Here is a 25,364-nt window from a genome sequence, read left to right on the forward strand (position 1 = left end):
AACCCAAAAAAAACAAAAATGCTACTATTTACTCCCACCCGCAGAGCCCCCCACTACATTTCACAATCACATCTAGCAATGGTACAATCATATCTCCAGACTCTACTACAAAGCTACTTGGAGTACTAATTGACAACCACCTCACCTTTGAGCCACATATTAACAACACTATAAGAACAGTAAACAAAAAAACTAGGCTCCCTTTATAGGATCAAACCCTTTCTTTCCCCACTAGCAAGAACCACTATTGCCCGGACCCACCTTATCTCAACCCTGCTATATGCTTCCCCAATCTATACCAAACTATGCAAAAGCAATCTGAACAAGCTGGCTAGCTCCTACAATAATATTGCCAGATTTGCAACTGGTTCTACCTATAGAACCCATCATTGTAACAATCTTAATCAATTAGGGTGGTTAGAATTGCCAAATCTTATCCTATCAAACCAGCTAACTATTGCCTATAAGATACTGTTCCATCCTACATCTACTCCAATACTAACCAATCTAATCACTCCCTTCAGTAACCTGAAAACCCTGTACTCTTCAAACAAAATAATGGTAAAGATATGTAAAACCAACAACCTGGCTGGAGATTCTTTATTCTCTAACACAGTGGGTAAAACCTGGAACTCCCTCCCTACTGATCTTACCTCCCTACCTTCTACTACCCTATTTAAATCCAAGCTCAAACCATGCCTTAAATCACACTGGCTATGCCCCTGTGCAAACCCAGACTAACTTCCTCCACTGTCTCTTGACCCTATTCTTCTCACTCACACAAAACTAGCTATTCCTTTTCTATTAACATATTTGTCTGTAAAACCAACTGAAAGTTCAAATAGTGCTCAATGTTACTTACCTACTGTTTTTGGCTGTATGCATATTCAGACATGATTTGTTAGCTTAGAATACTTTTTCCTTACTATTAAGCTAAAATGTTCTTACCTTCCTACTGTGGGAGGGTGGCTTAATGTCTAAGGTGTTTACCTTACAAATGAAAGGTGCAGGGTTTGAGTCTCACAAGAGATAATTGACTAGGCTTAAAGTAGCTCTCAAGGGCAGTTAGCTTAGTACTAAACTATGAACTGATGTATTTACTAGTATTCTCTTAGCTAAAATGTATTTACTAGTTAAATCTTGTAATGTACTTATGTTATTGTGATCTTTTTTCTGGAATGTGGAGCGTTTCTCTCCGGGCCTCCACTGAAAATGGACATGTATCCAGTTGGACTAGCCCGGTCAACAAATGTAAAATAAAATAAATAAAATAAAAACCCAAAAGGGCAGAAGTTTTATAAAACAAAAAAATACAGTAATTGGGACTGTCCATCGAGATCCATGTGATATAACAGAAGTAAACAGGATAGATTACTGTGCAGCTAAATTAATAATAGATAAAATTCTACCACAAGAACACAGGGAAGTGAGGGGAAAGGAAGGAGAGATATCGAATACCATCATGGAAGTATCAAACAGAGAAAACTAGAAAGCAGTTAAGACAAGAAGTGTCACTGTTAGAAGAGTATAGAAGAGGGAGAAGATCAATAAAAATAGTCAGAAAGACATGATAAAAGCAATGTGCAGTATTATAAATAATCAGGATCTATCTTGCAGTATTGCAAATAAAAAACAAAATCTCAGCACAGCCATAGAAAAACTTAGAAGATGCAAAGGTAAATATAAAGGAAAAGTACAAAATAATCAATTTATTGATGACCCTAAAAAGTTCTATAGAGAATTGGAAAACAAGGTCAAAGGAATTGAAAGACCACTCAAAAAGAAGAAATAGATACATTTTGGAGAAATATCTATGAAGATCCTGTGGAACATAACAAAGATGCTAAATGGATAAAAAAAGTAAAAGAATGGATAAGACGTTCAAAGGTACAGGATATTAATCTGGATCAAACACAGGAATGGTTAAGGAGAGGTAAATTCAAACCAAAAGATAAAAGGTTAATATTGGTGGCCCAATATAGTGGGCTACACAGACGTTAGTTTACAAAGTCCATTGAACATGTGGGAGAAACAGATAAACATAGGTTTTGTAAAACAGAATTGGAAACAGTCACACACCTTGTTGCTGGTTGTGACATACTAATGGCAGAAGGATAGTATACTGAAAGGCACAATAATGTGGCAATACTGTTGCACTGGGGATTGTGTAATCATTATAGCATTCAAGTGGCTGAAAACACTGGAAACGTGAACCACAAAGCACCATAAAAATGATGAAGTCTACATCACATGGGATCATCCATTGCCAACAGTTCAAAAGATAGATGCTAGAAATCCAGATATAGTGATCCAAGAAAAGAAGACAAAAGTAGCATTGATCATTGAAATCACCACACCCAGTGACTACAGTGTCTGTTTCTTTGAGCTCAGCACTTGTTCAGAACTTGTTGTAAGCACTAAATAAGCTACAAATTACTACAGCACTCAACTTTCCTCACTTGTCTAGAGGAAAGCAGTTTTTAGTACTTAATAAATAAGCACCTATCCAGGCATGTCTAAGGGTCAGCTCCCGGTGTTTTCTCCTGTCTACCTGATGAATATGGGCATCTTGGGGCAATGCAGCAACTGCATCATGTACACAGACAACCCTCTTCTCCTACCACCCAACACTACAACCTGTGAGAGATGCACTTATATAGCCAAACTGGAAGCAAAGCTGTCTTCACCTAAGACTGGACTAGACAGTCAAGAGGAGAAGGTAAACACTTGCAACACACCACACTCATCACATAGTCCCTCAAAACCTACACCACCATAACACACACACATAGAAACACAAAACACACACCTACATTCACAGAGGCTCTCAATAAAAACCTGCCCAAGCAACAGGGACCTCCTAAGCAGAAACACAAGCAAACTCCACCCCCCAACACAACCCAAATGACACATAGCCCACAAACTCAGTGTGCCACTCAACCACAGCCCATAAGGCATAACGTACCCAACACTCTAGTCATAGGTGACTCTATAGTCAGGCACACTGATGTTCCGCTCACGAGGCTAAAGAAAGAGAAAGTTACTGTCAGCTACCTGCTGGGTGCCAGGATCCGCCACATAATGCATGCACTCAGGTCACTCCACAACAAGTACAAATATGACTTTGTCATTGTCCATGTTGGTGTGAATGACCTGAGACGTATGTCACTGGACTACATGAAAAGAGACATGGAGGAGCTCTCCAATCTTGTAGCCCAGGCAGGTATGACCCTAACCCTGAGTAGAATCCTGCCATCACCCAGAATGATACCACAGTACAAGGACAAAATGATTGACTTCAACAATTGGCTAAGCTTCTGGTGTCATTCTAAGGCAATCCAGTACTTGTCTGCCTGAGATGACATGATTCACAGACCACAATGCTTTGCCAGAGATGGCCTGCACCTGTCGGCCTTTTCATTCTGAATACTGGCTAAGGCTCTTGCCACCCCTATAGTGCCTTTTTTAGGCAAGGTTCAAATGACAAATTCACCACCATAACAGGTACAAGCAAGCAAAATCTGGTGGTAATGCTACTCAATGCTAGAAGTCTAAACCTCAAAATGCACTCACTCGAGGCACTCCTTAAAATGGAGAACATCGACATCTGTGCAGTGACAGAGACCTGGTTCAAAGCTCCAGAGAGCATCCCTGCATTACCAGGCTATAATTCATACCACACCTTTTGGCTACTTAACCCGGACCAAAGCACTAAAGGTGGAGGCATGTCCATATTCATTAAGGATATCCACACCTCCAGGCTAGTTGCACAGTATAATGCATCCAAGATTATCCAAGTGCAACTAACTCTGGGCAAGACCATAATCCAAACTGTAGCTTGCTACAGACCCCCCCCCCCCACCATGCCTCAGGATTCCTACTCCTCATTTCTTGATACACTGGAAAATATTAGGGTACAACCCAACACCCTAATAATGGGTGATTTCAACTATCCTACCATTAACTGGGAAAACTACTCATGTACTAACTCTTTTGCTCAACGTTTTCTGGAATTCATAAATTCCAATGCCTTGGATTAACTTATTCATGCCCCCACAAGAGGCAGCAATATCCTAGACCTGGTCATTACCAACATGGGCGACCGGTGTTCCACACCAGAGGTCAATTCCTCGTTGGTCAGATCCAACCACAAGCTAATCACCCAAGACATCCACATCCCGCCCCAACACCCCCCCCCCCCATTAGGGAAACCACTGTAAAAAACTTCTCCAAAGCCAACTTCACACTTCTTAAGACAGAAGTGGCAAACTTTATGACACCCATGCAGATGGACAATAGAGGTACGACTGCTGAATCCTACACAAATGCACTTTATAAACACTTACACGAGTGCATGGATAGTGCTATCAGAACCAAGATGCTATCCTCCAAAAAAAGGAAGCCAATCTGGTCGTCCTCTGTCATAAACAATCTCTACAACAGAAGAAAGAAACTGTTGCAAAAAAAGAGTAAAATCCCATGACTGGAAGAACTCCCTGGTCATCCTCAGTAAGAAGTTGAGATCCCTCATAAAATCCTCCAAAGCTAGTTATGAAAATAAAAATTGCCACTGACTCTAAAGACAACCACAAAGCATTCTATAGCTATGCCAAGAATCTCAATGGCAACACTCAGATCTGCTCTGAGTTACAACACAATGGCATTAAATATACAGAAACAACTGATGTTGCCAACATCCTGGCAGATAGGTTCAGTGCTAACTTTACCTCCCTCTCACCCCCTAGAGAGCTCATCTGTATACTGGAAGAATGCAGAGTTCCTGTAATCATGGCTGTACAGGTAAAAAACACACTCTCCAAAGCCAAGAACACAGCATCGATGGGATGAGACAATATCCCAGGCTGCGTTCTACATGAACTACAGAACAAACTAGCACCCCACCTAAGTACCATGTTCAATCATAGCCTCACCTCAGGCTTTGTGCCCAGTGAATGGTGCACCGTGATGGTTATCCACTCCACAAAGGGGGAGCCACGATGGACCCCAGGAACTACCGCCCCATTAGCCTGATGAGCTTGGTCTGCAAGGCCATGGAACGTATCACCATGGAACTCATAAACAAAGACATTGGTAATCTCCAAACTCTGGACCCCACCCAGTTCAGGTTTGTAAAAGGCAGATCATGCCTCCTAAACCTGATAGACTTCTTTGAAGCAGTCACCAAAGCCATAGATGAGGGTAAGGTGGTTCACTCAGCCTATCTAGATCTCGCCAAGGCTTTTGACACCATCCCCCACTCTGGAATTATAGATAAACTCACTAAACTAGGTATAAATCCCTATGTTACAAGATGGGTTGCCAACTGGCTCACGGACAGAACCCACACTGTGAAAGTAGCAGACTGCAAATCTGACTTCAGACAAGTGGAGTACCACAGGGTTCAGTCCTGGGTGCTCTCCTGTTTGGTATCTACTTCTCTGAAGTACAGGCTAACACAGAAGGTTTTTGGCTAACGACGTTTGCAGATGACTGCCAACTAGGAGCCATAATCAAAACTCCTAATGATGTGGACATCATACAAAAGAACCTCATTGATATAGATGCCTGGTGTCAAAGCCATGGCCTGAAGCTCAATGCCAAAAAGTACATTGTCATCCCCTTTGGTAAAAACTCTGTACCCATGAACTACCACATAGATGGTAGTCTACTTAACAACGAAAGTGTGATAAGAGACCTTGGGACACTGGTGGACAGTAGTCTCTCCTTTGATAATCACATTGCCACAGTGGTCAGGTAATCCTTCTATGTGGCACACCTCATCACAAAAGGTTTTTCACACAGAAAAAAAGAGGTCATTATTCCCCTCTACTTATCACTCATTAGACCCATTATAGACTACAATGCCCTTTTTTGTATGTACCTCACAAGACATCTACAATCACTGGAAAGGCCAGAGAAATACCTTACAAAGAGGATTACTGCCCTCAAACAGATGCCCTATGCAGACCGTCTCAAAAAACTCCAGCTTTACTCCGTCGCATATCACCTACTCAGAGACAATCTCTGCCTAACATACAAAGCTATGTCAAACCCAGAGCTTTGGACATGCTCCACTTAAAGAAATCCGAGTCCCTCTGAGCTACACGCTGTAGGGACCTAAACCTTGTCACCACAATAAACAGAACATGCTGGAGGGACAGATTCTTGTCCCGGAGGCTTCCCATACTGTGGAACAGACTACCTATCTATGTCAAACAGAGCTCCTCATTAGCACTCTTCAAGAAGAATCTTGATGATTGGATGGGAATTAGGAAAGTCACCCCTGGGATCACTTCTGTGGCTCTGCTCAACAGGGGCACAGGAAAATAATTTTCTTGGGAGGCAAAAGCCAGGGTACTGTTTTGTCTAGGCTTATATAGGCCCTAGGGCCAATAGCCTAGTACCTGCCTATGAACCTATGAACCTATAATAGTGGTCCATGAAAAGAAGACAAAAGTAGCATTGATCATTGAAATGGCTACACCCAGTGACTATAGTGGCTTGAGTACAGAGACACAAAGTTAACAAATATCAAGATTTGCAGACAGAAATGAGACCAATGTGGAAGAGAGATACCCAGACAGTTCCAATAGTAGTAGGAGCAATGAGTTTTGTAAAAAGAATCTACAATCACATTTAGATATGTTACCAATTCATGTAAGTCCATAAGAATTGCAGAAGGAGTCATCACTGGGAACATTGTGAGTGTTGTGAAGAGCACTTTTGGCTGACATGAAAGATTGAAACAATGCTAATTTCATGAACCTTAATTGTACTTTGACTTAGGAATGGGGTCCATTCCTGTCATGGTATTCGAAACCCAAAAGATTTGAAAATAAAAAAAAGGATTAAAGTTTCATTCCTACAAAATACTCTCATAGCTGAGAAATGGTGAGAGCATGAAGTCACTCAAGGGTGCCAAGATTATTTCCTCGGGTATGCATGACTTTTCCCTGGAGTATTTCATACTACAGAGTGTACCTTACACTGATTGATAATATATTTGATTGAAGAAAAAATGTTTTTCTTTTTAATTAAATAAAGCAGTTATAAGAGAGATTTAGTTAGTCAGGTGGGGGGGGGACATATACTCCCTTATATATCAAAGCAGTCTGAAGTACGAAAACTTAATCTCCTTATCAGTGACCTTTATCCATGGGACTGTTTCTGAGATTAATTTTGGTTAGTGTTGTTTTCTGCTTATGAATGCTTATTTGCCCAAAATGCTTGCATATTGTTTTCATGCAATTACTGATATAATTACTATTTAAACATTCTTACACTGGTCTCCCACAAAGGCAAAGAAGAAGAGTCTGCATTTCTTGTTTTCTTGCAAATCATTGAGGACCATGAAAAGAAGACAAAAGTACTTCTGCTTATGAATGCTTATTTGCCCAAAATGCTTGCATATTGTTTTCATGCAATTACTGATATAATTACTATTTAAACATTCTTACACTGGTCTCCCACAATCAAAGGCAAAGAAGAAGAGTCTGCATTTCTTGTTTTCTTGCAAATCATTGAGGACTGAAGTCTCTAAATAATGACAAAGAGTTTTAGACCTCTTAGCCTTCAGAAAACATATGCTAATACAAAACTTGTAATTCTAGCAACTCAATAAATTTATGAGGGCAATTTTTAAGATTTTTTTCCCAATTTTCGGCCTTTGACCAGACATGATTTTTGCTTTTGTATTAAATTCTTGCTCTAAGAGGTTTGAGAGGATGTCTGCAGTAGTACAATGACACCACCATATGTATTCTAGCTGGTAGAGGGACATATTTAGCTTGTCCATGTAGAAGGATGTAAATGTATTTATTCAGATTGAGAGCATACGTGTATCTCAGCTTATTTGCACAAGAATTAGGTGCAAAGACAAAAATAATGGGGAGAACAAAGAACCAAACTTGGGGAAAATTTTCAATACCATTTTAATTTACTTAAAAAAATTAATAGCACAATAGGTTTTGCATCTTCTGTGATGTATTAAAAATCAAAAAAATTATGTGGAACAAGACAAAATTATGAGGTAAACTAGGGACACTTTGCAAAATAAGAGACATTTGAGAGGTATGACATGGAATATATAAATTCATTAATTTATTTATTTACTTATTTATTTGGCATTTGTTTACCAGGAAAGTCTGACTGGGTCATGAGGTACCTGTTTCCAGCAGATGCTAGGGGAGAAAAGCTCCAGATACATATAGTTAACAGAATGAATAACTAGGTAGGCACAATAAAGTCATAACATTCAAGCATAAATATGAAAAACGACACATTTGTTTGTCAGAATGAGAACTTAACAGAAATAATAAAGTCGTAACATTCCAGCACAAATATGAAAAACGACACATTAGTTTGTCAGAAAAAAAAATTCAACAGACATAATAAAGTCATAGTGTTTGAGCACTAATTATATGGAAAGCCTGATAATAGGAAGATGCAGCATCATTTACATAATAGATGATTTTTCACAATGTTTATTAATATTTTAGAGGTAATGAAATATGGTAGCAGATTATATTGGTGAAGCTGTAGGATAGTATGAATAGAGAAGGGTTGGATGTGATAGATGGGATAGTAGGAATAGATTTGGAAAAGGTATGAGTGTAACCTCAAGGGAGTATTTGTAGAGGAAGGAAGGGCAGGGTAAATTAGTATCTGGGATAGAGAAAGTAAAGGTAGAAAAACATATAAGAGTACCTCAGCCTGGGCTCAGATAGGAGCAAATCCAAGCTTTGTAGAAGTATTCTTTTATAGATGGTTTGAAGGCATGCAGGTTAGTAGCAATTTTAATAGTTAAAGGAAGGAAGTTCCATAGTTTTGCCACAGAGAAGGAGTAAAGGCTTAGGCCTGTTGTTTTGCTAGGTTTATAAGTTATGAGGAGATGTTTATCTTCAAACCTGAGGTGTTTATTTGGGATATAAAAGTTGATTACTGGACTAAAAGCAGGTTAAGCCAGTGGGTTGTGGGTGATTTTGTATACATTTTGGAGGTGGAGGTGTGGGCTCGAGCCATCTTATGGAATGCAAGGCTTTAAAGTGATGAGTTAGAGGGGGTTGCGTTTATGGCAAAATTGGTAATTTTCTTATAGCAGCTTTCTAGTTTTTTTCTTAGGGAGGTCTGTGAGTTAGTTAGAATTGGGACGCCATGTAACAGTGAGGGCAAGAGGTAGGTTTTGGCCAAGGTAATTTTGGTAGCTGCTGTGAGGCAGTTTTTATTCCTGTATAACATCCCTAGTTTTGGTGGGTTTTTTTATACTGTTTTGAATGTGTAGGTCAAACCTGAGATTATCATCAATTGTGACACCTAGTAGTTTGGTATGCTGAACCAATTAATTTTCAGTGTTGTTGGCTGAAAAGATCTTGAAGTTTGTTTTGTTAGAGATAAAAGACTCTTTTGGGTAAAGAGAAGGAGATTTGTTTTTTTTTGTTTTTTTTTTTTTTTGGGGGGGGGGTTCAGTAGGAGTTCAGCATTGGAAAGCCATGTTTCTATGAAAGAGAAAGCTTGTTATGTTATGAGCTGTAGGTGAGTTAATATGTCTGATACACAGATGAAAGTTGAGTCATCTGCATATTGTATTAGAGTACCTTCACAGGAAGATGTATGTAAGTTATTGATGAAGACATGAAGACACTAAATAGTAATGGGGTCAAGGATGGATCCTTGAAGTATACCTGTGGGGGGTGATGTGATATAGGGGGTCTATTCTAAATTCTCAAAAGCCGACAATGTTGAATCTGACATTGTCGACACGAGAATAGCGAAACTGCAGAACATCGAACAGGTAAACAGAAATCTCTGCATTGGGAGATTTCCATTTACTTCAATGTAGTGCAGTCTCGGAGTTGGTATATTTAAGTAGTGGTGGGTGTGGGGGGTGCAGGGGGGCTTGCCCCCTGCCTACACTGTTTAGTTTTTTACTTTGTTGTTTTATTTTTTTTTTCAGAACATTTGATGTTTTAACAGTTTGATCATTAAAAGTCGACCTTTAGTGATTCGAACTGTTAAATATTCTATGTTCTAATATAGACCCAATATGGAGAGGTAGAGCCCTGCCATTTTACTGCTTGCTGCCTGTCAGCTAGGTAGCTAGAAAACCACTGACATGAGCTGGAAGATAGACCAATGCTGAAAAGTTCTTTACGGGTTTTGGGGTGAGATACCATGTCAAATGCTTTTAATAAATCTAAAAATACTGCAGATACTAGTTTGCCAGTGTCACTGGCTTGTTGACAGAATACAAGACAGATAATAAGTTCATTGAGGTACTGTGTGCAGGTCTATAGCCACATTGAGTGTGGGAAAGTAGGTTGTTGTGTGTAAGATGGTGGAGAAGTTGTAGGTGCACACATTTTTCTAGAATATTAGAGAGGGGGAACAAGATTGCAGTATGACAAGTTTGTGTTGTCATTGGAGTTGCCTCCCTTATGTAAAGGGATAATGTGTGACCTTTTCCATAGGTTAGGGACATATGATTCAGCTATAGCTCTATTAATTAAGATGTTAACAGGGAATGCTATTGCCTCTGTGGCATGCTTAAGGTATTCTGGTAGGAGGTTGTCTGCTGACGGTGAGCAAGCTTTCAGTTTTTGAAGTAGTTTTTTGTTTGAGATAACAGGATGGGCTGAAAAGTAAGCAGGGGATGGTTTGGCTTTTGGTTATGAGTGAGGGGCTGTTTGTGTGTGTGTGTGTGTGTGTGTGTGTGTGTGTGTGTGTGTGTGTGTGTGTGTGTGTGTGTGTGTGTGTGTGTGTGTGTGTGTGTGTGTGTGTGTGTGTGTGTATAATGTGTGGGGTGTGCAGAGGTTAGTTTTGGAGGTATTAGTAAAAGTAGTGAGTTGGGGTGGATAAGTTGGGTTGACTTTTGGGTTGAACATGGACTCTATAAAGTATGTGTTGAATCTGGTGGCTGTTTGAATAGGTGGTATATTGGAAATGGACTGCGATTATTTTTATTTCCTGGGCTGAGCAGTGACATTACAGAGGACCAGAATTTCTTAAGGTTGTTTTTGGGGTTATCTTGAATATAGGAATAGTATGATTTTTTTTTGTCACGCATTATTTGTCTTTTTGTTTGATTGCAGAGTTGTCTGTATAACTGAAGATTTATGTTGTTTTTATTCTTTAGCCAGGCAGCCCATGCTTTGTCCCTGTCTTTCATTAGAATTTTACATGACTTGGTGAGTCATGGGGCATGGTTATTTTTTTTTTTTTTTTTTTTTGTTTGCTGAGGGGCTATAGAGTTAAGAATGCTTAGGAAGGTGCTGTTGAAATGTTCAACTGCATCATTAAGGGGAAGTCTTTTTAGGATGGGCCAGTCTATAGCTTTTAGAGAGTCATTAGATACCACGTTGCTGAATTTTTGTAGGTTGCATATAGTTTGGAACTTATGTTGTTTTGTGAGTTGAGTCGTATTCCTATGAGTATAGGCTAGTAGGTGGTCACTTAAAGAGTCGAGAGAGTGTGCCTGAGGATGTAAATTTAGAATGTTTCAAAACTAATATCCATTGTAGGGTGGAGTGCTAGATTCTAGGAAATCACCACAAAAACAGCTGCAGCAGTGACCTGTTACAAACCTGAATAGGTGAGCAGAATTAAAATCTGCTGTACCCTTTGGCTAGCCATCCAGCTGAACTCTCAATAAACCTTATGAATGAGTTCATTTATTTATGAAGTAACTGCATACTACAAAGCAGTACCATAAAGCAGAGATTTATCAAAACAGAAGCTCTGAGTGAAAGGATGTTTTTTGTAACACCTTAGATCATTAACAAAGCTATAACTAGCATCAGTATACACATCATAACATAAAGCATTCTAAATGTAAATGTTTTTGGAAAGGTTTATGTTAGTAATGTTGTTTTCAATTTTCATTTGGGGGAAAATACAACATAATGTTTCATGAGAGTTAGGACTAGGAATGGGGTCTATATCAGATTATCAAAGTTTTACCACTTCGAATCACTAAACATCGAATGTTAGTGATCAAAGTAGTAAAATATCGAATCCGTATAAAAACATTTTTTAAAACAAAAAAACAGAAGGGTGTAAGCAAGGGGGCAAGCCCCCATACACCCCCCACCCCCCCGCTCTTGAAATATACCAACTCTGAGATCGCTCTGCCGTGTAGGAAATGGAAATCTTACATTTCTGCACTGTATTGCACTGAAGTGCGATCTCAAAGTTGGTATAGTTAAGTAGCGGGAGGTGTGTGGGGCATAGCCCCCCCATGTGGGGGTGCAGGGGAGCTTGCCCCCCTGCTTACACCCTTTTGTTTTTTTTTGTTTTTGTTTTAAAATATGTTTTTATAGGGATTCAATGTTTTATTACTTTGATCACTAAAGTTCGATGTTTAGTGATTCTAAGTAGTAAAACTTCGATAATCTGATATATATAGACCCTTAGGAATGACAAGTGAAAGATCACAATTAGGTTCGTCCAATATGGCTTTGAAGAAAGGGATCTGAATGTTATGAAGTTCAAAACATATCATTATGTTAAACAAAATGCAGTGGAAGGTTTTACAAGAAATGATTGATTATAAATGTCTCATTTGCAAAATTTCTAGCTGGAGTGTTGAAGGATACCATAAAGCAGAAAAGTAACACATTTTTTCTGGGCATTACAATGGGGTGACCCAATAAGGCATAGACCTCCTTGCTTGACTTCATTGCTAACTAAATGGATGGATGCATGCAACACTTACAATGAAACTTATTTGCCTTGCTGAAATAGATGTAGTTATTTTGCAGTATAGTCAGTCTATTCTGCCATTATGTTCTAAAGTGAGAATAATGTAACCTGCATGGTTAACAACATGTCTTCCAATTGCAGCTGGCAAAAAGATATGGGAATGTCTTCAGAATCTATTTAGGAAGTAACCCTTCTGTCCTGCTTCATGGGTTTGAAACTGTGAAAGAAGCACTGGTGAACCAAGCAGAAGCATTCGCTCACAGAACCAAACATCCTGCAATGAACATAATATGTAACCGTAAGGGTAAGGTGGAGATTCAGTCTGTTTTGAAAATGTGATGAACAACAGATTTGGTGTGCTATATGTGGTTGTGAAAAGTGGCATAACTAAAAAGAATTTCTGAAAGAAAGTTGGCATTTTAATACAGTAACATTGTAAGTTTTTTTAAAGAATTCCAGAACAATGAATAAAACAGATGGAAATGTGACATCTAAATGAATAATTGGCCAAGAAGGATGGCCATTGGTAGGAAAATGCACTGGATAGATGAAGAATAAGAAGGGTCAAATAAGAGGTAAAAAATGGAAATGGGTGCAAAGAAAAGACATGAAGGGACATGAGTGCAGCAGAATCACTAGTAATTATAGCCTGTCTAGTCGCTTCTTCGATGGTAGCTTCTGTGAATGCCTTTTGGGTGAAAATGTTTTGCCAAAAAAACTTTCAACAAGAGTGGCTAATCCCCTTTTCTACACTGTTGTGTGTTCCTGGAATTGGCATATTTAAATTCAGAGGGTATGGGAATTGTAGCCCCCACATGATGGTATGGGGGGCTTCCCCCATAAAAAACGATTTTTTCAATATTTGATGAAAGTCTTTTCAGTGAATCATCTTCATTATGTTTGTGTTCAGTAGAATTGTTGTTGATGTATCTAAATGATTCCTAGTAATGTACTCCCATCGAAAGCACACAGCAATGACAAAGGGAAGGAGTCACTTTAAGTATCTGGCTAGCTGATCAACGACTGTTTAGTCAAAGCCTACTTAATTGCAGTTATTTAATTGCAGTTAACAGCTCACCTGTGCATCCAACAAAATTATTCATAACTTTACAGTAATGTTTGGCAAAATTGAAAATAAGGGCGTGTCCAAAGGTTTAACATTTGGTTTATTGTTCTTTTCTGTTTTGCCAATGACATGGGAAAATAAAGAAAATAATGCTTTCCGTATTTAGCATGCAGATGCTGATGTATAACTATACTCCTTACTGGATATCTGCAGTACAACACTTAGTTCACAGTGGGGTTCTATTTTAAAAAATAGCTGGGATAAAAAATAGGCTAACACTGGATGTCGTGGAGACTAAACTTTTTCTCTGAGGTGGTAAAATGCTGGAGAAGGACAGGGGATTCCTTATTATTGTTTCTACACACTAGACAAGCAAATAAACTTCTGCACAATGTTGACCACCGTCAACCCATAAGAACGGAATGTAGGCCACTGTCCCATTCAAGAAAAGGTCTACCAGGTAACAACTAGCCTGGCTGTGTGGGCACACTGGTATATCCTCCACAGCATAGTATTTGGAATGCAAGAGTGGCCAAGTCTCTTGAACTACTTACAGCTTTAATACATACAGCTTTTTGAGGCCCTTAAACCAATGTGCAAGAGTCCTGATGGTGTATCTAGGTTTGTTTTTATTTTATTTTTTATTGAGTGTAACTGTAGGTTAACAGCAAATTTATTAGACTGCATAACATAACCATGGTTCAAAAGTTAGACACACTTAAGTGCATTCGGTAAACCCTGGCTTTATTTGCTTTAGACTTAACTTATGCCTACAGGAATGTCCTGTTTTCAGTCTATGTGTACTTCAGCTGAAGATTTGCACCTGTTTCAAAATTTTAAACATACTATGTACAATATACAACAAATCAGGAAGAATTATGGTAGGATGTCATCTTTTTGAAATAACTCACACCTTCCATTTACATCATTGCAATTTCGTGTTTTACCATTACTAGCACTTGTGATATTATAATAAATTTTAACACTTATCCATATGATTTTCACATGCAAAACTATTAATCTCTTTCCTTAATGTGATATACAGTCCATTCTTTTTTAATTTCTCACAGAAATGTAAGGGAATTAGTTTTGTAGAAATTAAATGTTTATTTAAACAAAAGCAGAAATTCAGATCCAGTATAGTCTGTCTTAATGTTGTAATAACTGTAATTTGTCAAGTCCATATCAAGTGGACCTTGCAATTTACTTCTCAAAAAAATTAAACCTTGATGCAGAGTCCATCCTTAAACCAATATCCTGCTACTAAGTTGGATCCTAAAAGAGAAATAAATGTCTTGTCTATGAGAAAACTCCAACAAAATGCTAATGCAAGACTACACTAATAGATTTTCTCAGAAACTCAAGATCATTGTGTGTTAAAACCCCTAAGTAGATATTGCAGGTACTACAAGGAATTGTCAGCAAAAAACGTCCAAAAACTAATAGGCAAAAGACAAGACGAGCGTACACTGCAAAGTCCAACAAGGTTTAATAGCCGAGTAAAACAAGCTTACAGCAATCAGTAGTCCGGTGCACACTCTGGCAACTGCCAAGCAATAAAAAGTTAAAAATTATCTGGCTGCACAGAATCCAAGTCACTAAGTGTAAAGCGCTTTTCATTAGGAAACACTTCTCCTAACTTCTTCAGACAATACTTGCTAGAATAAGAATTAATGCCCAGCATTTATATTCCAGTATGTTAGTTGATTACAAGACTAACATGTAATAATTGTTGACCTTAAGGGCTTTCTGGTTAGCAAATTTCCAGTATATAGAAAAATTTGCAGACCATAAGACGTTAGTTTGAACTTGAAGTAGGATAGACATAAGGTAGAAATAAAAATAAAAATAACCTACCTACAGCCTTTCTTAATTACTACTGTTGTACTTTTACATAGTTAACTACATTTTAAAATGTATCTATTCAGACTCTTAAGTCTCAAACGGCACTGTATAGAACAACAATAGTTGATGCCAGGATAGTGAAAAGTATCCAACCAGATCTGCCACATTAATTCCTTTTTCTCTAAAAGTAGGGAACTTGGTAAGAAAAGGATGTAGGTAGGTTATTTTTATTTTTATTTCTACCTTATTTCAGTCCTACTTCAGGTTCAAACTAATGTCTTAGGGTCTGCAAATTTTTCTATATACTGGGAATTTGCTAATCACAAAGCCCTTAAGGTCAACTATTATGACATGCTAGTCTTGTAATCAGCTAACATACTTGAATGCAAATGCTGAGCATGAATTCTTATTCTAGCAAGTATAGTGGTTTTATTCTATTTATTCTATTGTATTATGTTTGTACACTGTATAAGTTAGTTGTATGGATTGTTTAGCTTGATTTAAACTGCAAAGTGTAAGGTCATCTATTATGATTAATTGGTCACTATTAAGCAATTAAGTTAACAGGAGAGAGAAGGGGAAAGTGTATTTAAGCAGAATTTGAGTTGCTGTTAGTTGTCTGATGAAGTCTAATTGCTAAACTAGATGAAAAGAGCTTAACTCCATTTGCTACCAGTGTTCTTTTACTTTGGTATTTTTTAATAAATAGCTGAAGAGATGAATATTATTTAATAGACATAGATAAATAGGTTATACTGAGGATAACAAACCCACCCTTCGGTTCACGCAGGAACAGGCATGGCCTGCATGATTGACAAGGCACAAACTGGAGTTTCAATATGCAAATGTGCCATGATTGACACATAATGCTTATTTGCCCGTGACATCATGCATGCCTTTTAGTTCAGAAGCTGCTATGCATGGGTTCTTTTGGGTCCTTACTCTTTTAATGTTTAATCAATATCATAGAAGTGTTCCATTACTTTGTTATAAGAACTGCAGTGTAACATGCCTGATTAACCTGACATAGTGAATGTGGTCTAAATATTAACACAGAAATTGCATAGAGATTTTAGATAAATCTCTGAACCTCCTTGGTTAGAAGGTGTCTGTATAGTTACTACAACACTCTCAGTTTATGTCATCTTTGCATAGTATCATCTACAGTAGGTAGTTTAAGTTCTTGGAATGTGTATAATTTTATACTAATCTTTAATTGACAATAGCTAAAATGCAATTATACAATGACCCCCCATTAATAATCAAAAACGTGCACTCTGATTGGTCAGCGTGCATGTTGTAAGTCGCCCGGACTTTTTCCATTACTATAACTCTTTTTTTTACAGCAACAGAGAACGCAAGATCTCCATTGCTTCACACTGTCTCACTATGTTAAACGAGTTTAACATAGCGAGACAGCTTTAAAAAAAGCAATGGAGATTCTCTGTTGCTTTTTTTAAAGCTGTCTCGCTATGTTAAACTCCTTTAACATAGCGAGACAGTTTGTAAAAAGCAACGGAGATCTTGCTTTCTCCGTTGCTTTTGCCGACAGTTCTGATGTACTGCATAGGCATACGCATGCGCAGTACATCAGAACTGCCGCAGAATACCAGACAGCTGCGGAAGGGCAGCAAGTAGACATTATACAATGCCATTATTTAAGAAAAGTAATTATTTTTTTCTTAAATAATGTCCTTGTATAATAGCAATAACCCACTTCTGGGTGTGGGTAATGCTGGATTTACCCTCGGTTGGCTTTGTTTGGCCACTTGAGCTTCGCCCTTGTGACCAAACCACACCAACCATGGGTAAATCCAGCTTTACCCACACCCAGGCGTGGGTTATTGCTATATTAAACACCCAATAACTTTCTACAGTCATGTACCACATCATCTGTTCAAAATACAAAATTACTCATCGTAAATATAAAATATTCACGCATTTACTCATAGTAAATATAAAATCATAACCAGCAATTACAGACATTTCAAATGTCTTCATACAAAATCTGCATAGTAAAGATGGGAAAGACAGACAAGTACAGATTCTGTAAAGCAGAACTAGAAACAGTTACTAGTTACAATACAGTCATAGTGGATGGTGTGTATACTGAAAGTCACAGCAATGGAGCAAAACTGCTGCATTGAGATTTTGCAAATACTGCAACAAACATGTAGTTGAGAAACACTGAAAACTTGAGCAAAAAGCATTACATAAATGAAGTTCTGATCACATGAGAACATCCAATAACAACAACTAAAAAGGTAAAAGCTAGAAAACCAGAGGTACTACTGAAGGAAAAAAGGACATAATGGCTAGCTGCACTGACTGATTATAGTGCCTTTTATAACGAGAGACACAAAGACATACAATACCAATATCTGCAAGCAGAAACTGCAAAAATGTGAGTTAGACACTCAAAAAGTTCCCACAGTAGTCAAAGCAACAGGGATAATAAAAGAAGGATTTTCAAGCATATTTAAATATACTACCAGCACAAGTAACTCCACACAAAGTGCATTAGAAAGCAATTCTGACTACTATGCCAGTATTGTGACCAACACTTTCGGCAAATATCAAAGACTACTTGAACTGTAGGAATGGGATCCATTCCTGTCACAGTATTAGAAACCCAAAACATAGGTAATTTGGTGTTTGTAACAGAAGCCTCACTTATGACTGTTTGTCTCAATGTTTTGTACATTTCATTTAATGGTATGGCTAGTTTGCACCTGTGATATTGGTTGATTTTCAGGATCAGTAACCCACCCTTTGTTTATTTCTATATTTTGTGTATTTTTCATGTACAAATATGTATAGTTCACAACTGTGATATTTACCGGCTTCGGAACACTATGCATATTAATGCAGCCAAGCAACCAGATTCAGTATGTAGGTGGGAGGTTAGCAGACATGGCCATGATGCTATGTGTCACACAGGGTTTGGGTGGGGCTTGATACTGCACATCAGTTGGGTTTGCAAAACTCAAAATAACTGATAAATATATTAAGATTAATGAAAGAAATAGACTGCAGAAGGGCAAAAAAAACCCAAAAGTCAGAAGTCTGATAAAACAAATGAACACAGTAATTAGGACTGCCCATAGAGATCCATACGATATAACAGAGGTAAACAGGATATATTAATGTGCAGCTAAATTAATAACTGATAAAGTTCTACTACAAGAACACAGGGTAGTGAGGGAAAGGAAGGGGAGAAGTCAAATACCATCATGGAAGAATCAAACAGAGAAAATGATAAAGCAATTAAGACAAGAAGTGTCACAGTTAGAAAACTATAGAAGAGGGAATAGATCAACAAAAATACTAAGAAAGATAGATGTGATAAAAGCAATGTGCACTATTAGAACAGACTAGAATCTATCATGCACTATAGCAAATAAACTAAAAATTTCAGCACAGACAGAAAAACTTAAGAGATACACAGATAAATATAAAAGAAAAGTACAAAATAAACAATTTATCGATGACCCAAAGAAGTTTTAGAGAGACTTGGGAAACAAGGTTCAAGGAATTGAAAGAAAAAAAAGAAGACATAAATACATGTTCGAGAAGTATCTATGAAGATCCTGTGGGACATAACAAAGATGCTAAATGGATAAAAGAAGTAAAAGAAAGAATAAGAAGTTTAAAGGTGCAGGATATGAAATGTGATGAAGTAACAGCCAGAGAGACTGAAACAAAGTTAAGAAAAGCCTCAAATTGGAAAACCCCAGGCCCAGATGCAGTACCTAACTTTTGGTTAAAAGTACTAACATCTTTGCATGAAGATTTAGCCATGAGTAGGAACTATTTATATCCGCATTCCGAACAGACATCAACCTGGCTGACAACAGGTAAAACAATGTTCTTACTTAAGAGTGAACCTGCAAGGTAACCCAAAAAGTATAAACCAATAACTGGCCTTCCGATGATGTATAAACTATAAGCAGGAACTGATGCCAACAGAGTTCATAGTCATTTAGAAGAAAACTCAATTATGGCAGTAGAACAAAAGGGTAATAAAATAAAGTTATATATGTTCATAGGTTCATAGGCATGTACTAGGCTAATGGCTCTGGACCCTTTACAAGCCTAGCTCATAGAAGTGCCCTGGTATCGTGCCACCCAACATTAGTTCCCAGTGCTCTCTATCAAGTAGAGCCATTGAAGTGATCCCCAGGGTGAACTTTCTATTTCCCATCCACTCATCAGGATTTCTCTTGAAGAGAGCCAGTGAGGTGCTCTGCTTGACATGTATGGGAAGTATATTCCAGAGCATAAGCAGTCTCTGGCTTACAAACCTGTCCCTCCATCATGTTCTGTTTATTGTGGTAATGAGGTTGAGGTCTCTAGAGTGTGTGGTGCAGATGGATTGGGATCTCTTTAGATGTAGCATTTCTAACAGAGCTGAGTCAGACATGGCTTTGTAAGTCAAGCAGAGATCACCTCTTAGTAGGTGATATGAAACAGAGAATAGTTGGAGTTTTTTGAGTCTATCTATGTAGGACATGTGTTTAAGGTCTAGAATTCTCTTTGTGAGGTAATTTTGTGGCCTTTCCAACTGTTGTATATGTCTGTTGAGGTACATGCCAAACGGGGCATTATACTCGATCATTGGCCTAATGGGGGAAGAGTAGAGAGGGATGATGCCCTCTTTCTTCCTGGATGTGAAACCCTTGGTAATGAGATGTGCCACACAGAAGGACATTCTGACCACAGTGGCAATGTGGTGGTCGAAGGAGAGGTTGCTGTCTACCTGTGTCCCAGATCTCTTATAACGGCTTCAGTGTTCAGTGGGCTCCCATCGATGTGGTAATTAGTGGGAACTGAGTTTTTCCCAATGGGGATAATGACGCATTTTTGGCATTAAGCTTAAGGTCATGATTTTGACACCAGTCACTGGTCTCAGTGAGGTCTTTCTGTAGGATGTCCACATCACTTGGGGAGTTAATAATGGCTCCCAGCTTGCAGCCATCTGTGAACTTGGTCAGCCATAGTCCCACCGTGTTGGCCTGGACATCTGAAAAGTAGGTGCTAAAGAGGAAAGGACCCAGGACCAGTCCCTGTGGGAATCCACTCATGACTGATCAGCAGTCTGAATTGGAGTCTTCTGCTTTCACACTGTGGGTTCTATCTGTGAGCCAATTTGCAACGCACCTAGTGAAATAGGGGTTGATGCCTAGTTTGGTGAGTTTATGAATAATTCCTGAGTAGAGAATGGTATCAAAGGCCTTGGCCAGATCGAGGTAGGCTGTATGAACTTTCTTGCCCTCATCCACAGCTCTGGTGACTGACTCAAAGAAGTCAACCAGGTTGAGCAGGCATGAGCTACCTTTCACAAAACGAAATTGTGTGGGATTTAGAGTTTGAGAGATCCCCTATATCCTTATTAATTAGGTCCATGATGATGCGCTCCATAGCCTTACATATCAGACTCATCAGGCTAATGGGTGATAATTCCCAGGGTCTGTAGTCACTCTCCCTTTATGGAGAGGGATGACTGTAGCAGTGCCTCATTTGGTAGGGAAAAAGCCTGAGGTTAGGCTGTGATTGAACAGGGCACAAAGATGTGGTACCAGTTCACTTTTTTGTTCATGTAGAACACATTCAGGGATATTGTTGGGTCCCATGGAAGCTGTAGTATTTTCCTTCAACAATGCAGCTTTAACCTGTGCTGCAGTAATACTGGGTGCCTGGCATTCCTCCGGTATTGTGATTGGTCCTTTAGGGAGGGAGAGAGGGGTAAAGTTGGCACTGAATCTGTTGGCCAGTACATTGGCAATATCTGTTGGCTCAGTATAGGAGGTATCATTGTGCAGTAACTCAGAGCAAACCTGGGTATTGTTGTGGTGATTCTTGATTTAACTATAGAAGACTTTTTGGTTGTTTTTAGTGTCTGCCACAATTCTGCCTTCATAGCTGGCTTTAGAGGTTCTGATGAGAGATCTCAACTTTTTGTTGAGGCTAATAAGGGAGTTTTTCCAGTCTTGGAACTTCACCTTTTTCTGCAACAGTTTCTTCCTTCTGTTGTAGAGTTTATTAATGGCAGGGGACCACCAGATTGGCTTCCTTTTTTGTAGGAGACCGTCTGTTCTGTTAGGTATGGCTAGTTCCATGCATTTATGTACATGTTCATACAGTGCTTTGGTGTATGATTCAGCAGTCATGCATCTATTTTCCATTGACATGGGTGCCGTAAAGTTAGCCACCTCTGTTTTTAGGAACCCAAAGTCAGCTTTGGAGAAGTTTTTTATGGTGGTTACCTTTGCGGGGGGGGGGGGGGGGGGGTGAGATGTGGATTTCGATGATGATTAGTTTGTGGTGTGATCTAACCAGGGAGGAATTAGCTATTGGTGTATAGAAACAGTTGCCCATGTTAGTAATAACCAGGTCAAGGATGTTGCTTCCTCTAGTGGGGGTAAGAATGAGCTTGTCCAGGGCATTGGAACTGATGAATTCCAGGAAGTGTTTGGCTAGTGTATTGGTGCATGAGTAGTTTTCCCAGCTGAAGGAGGGGTAGTTGAAGTCACCTAGTATGAGAGTGTTGTGTTGGACCCTAATAGTTTCCAGGGTGCTTCGGAACGTGAAGTGACAGTTTTGGGACATGGTTGGGGACCTATAGCAGGCTACAGCCTGAATCACAGTCTTACCCAGATGCGTTATGCTGGACTACTAGTCTGGAGGTGTGCATATCCTTTATGAATATGGAGACACCACTGTCTTTGGAGCTTACGTCCATGTTCTGGGGCTGAAAGGTGTGGAATGACTTAAAGCCTGGTAGCACGGGGGTGCTTTCTGCTGTTTTAAACCAGGTCTCCAATACAGCACAAATATTTTCCATTTTGTGGAGTGCTTCAAGCAAGTGCATCTTGAGATTTAGACTTCGAGTGTTCAGCAGCATGACCCTCAGATTGCATTTATTTTTAGCTGTTACGGTGGTAATTTGGTCTTTGGAACATCGCCTAGAAAGGCACTATAGGGATGGCAAGAGCCTTAGCCAGTATCTGGAAACCTAGGGATAACAGATGAAGGCCATCTCTGGCAAAGCATCAAGGTCTGTCAATCATGTCATCCCAAGCAGACAGATACTGGATCCCCTTAGAATGACACCAGAAGCTTAGCCAATTGTTGAAGTCAATTATTTTCTACTTGTACTGCGATATCATTCTGAGTGTCAGTAGGATGTTGCTCAGGGCTAGTGTCATACCTGCCTGGGCCACATAATCTGAGAGCTCCTCCATGTCTCTTTTCATGTAGTCCAGGGAGGTGCATCTCAAGTCATTCACACCCACATGGACAGTGGCAGAGTCATACTTGCACTTGTAGTGGAGTGACCTGAGTGCATGTGTTATGTATCGGATTCTGGTACCTGATAGAGAGCTGACTGTTACCTTCTCCTTATTCAACCTAGTGAGTGGGACATCAGTGTACCTCACTATCATGTCATCTATGATTAGTGTATTGGGTAAGCTGTTTTGCCTTATGGGCTTAGGTTGAGGGGCACACTGTGTAGGTGAGATATGTGTCTTGTGGTTTGTGCTGTGTTGTGGTGGTCGAGTGCATTTCTGCCTTGGAGGTCTTTGCTGTTTGGGTAGATTTCTATTGAGAGCCTCCACGAAGTTGGGTGTGTGGTTTGTGTTTTTCTGTGAGAGCTGTGATGGTGGGTGTTCTGGAGGGCTATGTGTTGCATGTGGTATGGTGCAGGTGTTGACCTTCTCCTCTTGACCAGTTATTCCGGTCTTGGCTTGAGAGTGGATGGCTTCCAGTTTGGATATATAAGTGCATCTCTCACATGTCTGAATGTTGGGAGGTAAGAGGAGAGGGTTGTCTGTGTACCTGAGGCAGTTGCTGCACTGCCTCAGAATGCCCAGGATCACCAGGTTAATAGAAGGAAGCACAGCGAACTGACCTTTAGACATGCTAGAAGAGATGGTCATTATTACTAAGTACTGGAGCTGTTTCTTTATATATTCCTTTTACAGGACAAATGTCACTCAAGGTGTCTGAGTCTGTATAGTGCAATGCCAAACACGTGAGGGGAAACTAAAACATAGACCCTGAAAATTTAAGGATGAAGTATTTAGGCAGATATTCTGAAGTTAGAAAGAAATCAAGCAGTACTTACTAAAACATAAAGAATTAGCTTGTCAAGAATGATGAAAAGAGGGCAGTCACATGAAAGGCTACTGCCTGGCTACTACTAATGCTGGTCTCAGCACAGCTTCACTCTGTTGAGATACAATACTTCTTTGCTTCTTCTCTTACCAGAAGCAAAATGTTAGCACCAGTCCCAAGAAGAGAAGCAGGCCACAGCCTGTTTGGTGATCCACAGTCTTGTCACAGATGAAGCAAGTGTCTGTAGACTTGTAGCCTTTTTCTGGTAGATGCCTCGAATAGCAACCAGACCAATCAGGTACGTTAAGCACAGACACTCACTCTCCAACCAGAAGGAGTCAGGAATCAATCCACTCTGCTCCCTCTCTCACCAGGATCAGAATATAAGCACAGATTCCAAGCTGCCACCTATAAAGCAGTTATTAAGCTGTCTGGTGATCAGCAGTCTCCAGGAAATAATGTAACTGCACTCCTCCTTTCACCAGGAGAAAACAGAAGCACTAATCCCAAGATGACTACTGAAAGGCAGAATGTGGGCTTTCCAATAACTGGTGGTCTTACAATAGATGCTTAAAGATAAGATGAAAAAAATGGTTTATCCTAAATACTGCAGTGTGCACTAGAGGAGTTAGATGTGAAGGTAGGTAGCTTAAGTTTTACATGTCTAAAAAGTTAAGTTTTAGTGGAGAGCCTCTATTTTTAAAACAGCAAGATAGATTGAATGGGGGTGGTCACTTTTATATTCTGGTACTATGGAGTACAGTAGGATGGCCAATAAATTTAAATAGTTGAAAGGGAGTGATTTCACAAAAGGATAATTTTGTGCTTCATCACACTAGCCAGTAAAAGCACAGAGGAAATGAGATATGTCATATGTGGTCAAATTAACATAAGGACATGCAACTAGAAAGACAGAAGTGTTTTAATAACACAACTGTCTGGAAGGAGGGTGGGAAAAATTTCTGTCTGACTGACAAGAGACTGAGCTGTGGTCTCTTTTCAAGTTTTAATATGCAGTTAAAAGCAGAATTTAAGTAAAACACAGTGTGAAGAAAATAAATCACAGTATACAAAATAGAAAAAGGCAATAAAGTAATATAAAATACAGCAAATAAAAAGTAAACTAACCTTTCCCTCACTGCAAACTGTAGCAGAGTCATTTGTTGTCAAATAAAGTCATAGTGTTGTTAAATAAAGTCATAGTGGAGAAATGTAAAAAGGGAAAGAATCTAAGTATGGCATGGATTGTCTACAAAAAGGCATTTGATAATATCCAATATTCATGGATAAGAAAATGCTTCAAAAATGTATTAAGATACACCCAACACTGACCGACTACATTACAGTGACCAGGAAACAGTGGTAGACCACTTTGCAATTAAGCCATGATATAGGACAAATTATTATCCCAGGGATAAAAATTCAAAGGGGATATTCCAGGGTGACTCTCTGTCACTGTTGCTATTCTACCTTGCCCTTAACCCATTATGCTGGCTACTTAACAGCTAATTTGGCAACTAGAAAACAACAAAGTCTAAAGACTTCTCATCTTCTCTTTGTCAATGATTTAGAACTATAGCTCACCAGATCAAGAACTGAAAGCACAACTGCAAGTTGTCAAAACATTTTCAGATAATAT

General features: G+C 39.1%; 1 protein-coding gene across 4 annotated transcripts in view; it reads left to right on the forward strand.

The window, feature by feature from the left end:
- LOC122809626 (cytochrome P450 2F2-like) overlaps positions 1-25,364 on the forward strand; it is a 916,584-nt gene that overhangs the window by 252,418 nt on the left and 638,802 nt on the right. For all 4 annotated transcript variants that reach the window (XM_044081263.1, XM_044081260.1, XM_044081261.1 and 1 more), the window contains exon 3: positions 12,838-13,000. In XM_044081263.1, coding sequence (XP_043937198.1) covers positions 12,838-13,000 — 163 coding nt within the window. The remainder of the gene's footprint in view (positions 1-12,837; positions 13,001-25,364) is intronic.

The sequence above is a fragment of the Protopterus annectens genome, chromosome 8.part0, assembly GCF_019279795.1.
Source record: "Protopterus annectens isolate FY-2018-M chromosome 8.part0, PAN1.0, whole genome shotgun sequence".
NCBI classification, from domain to species: Eukaryota; Metazoa; Chordata; order Ceratodontiformes; family Protopteridae; genus Protopterus; species Protopterus annectens.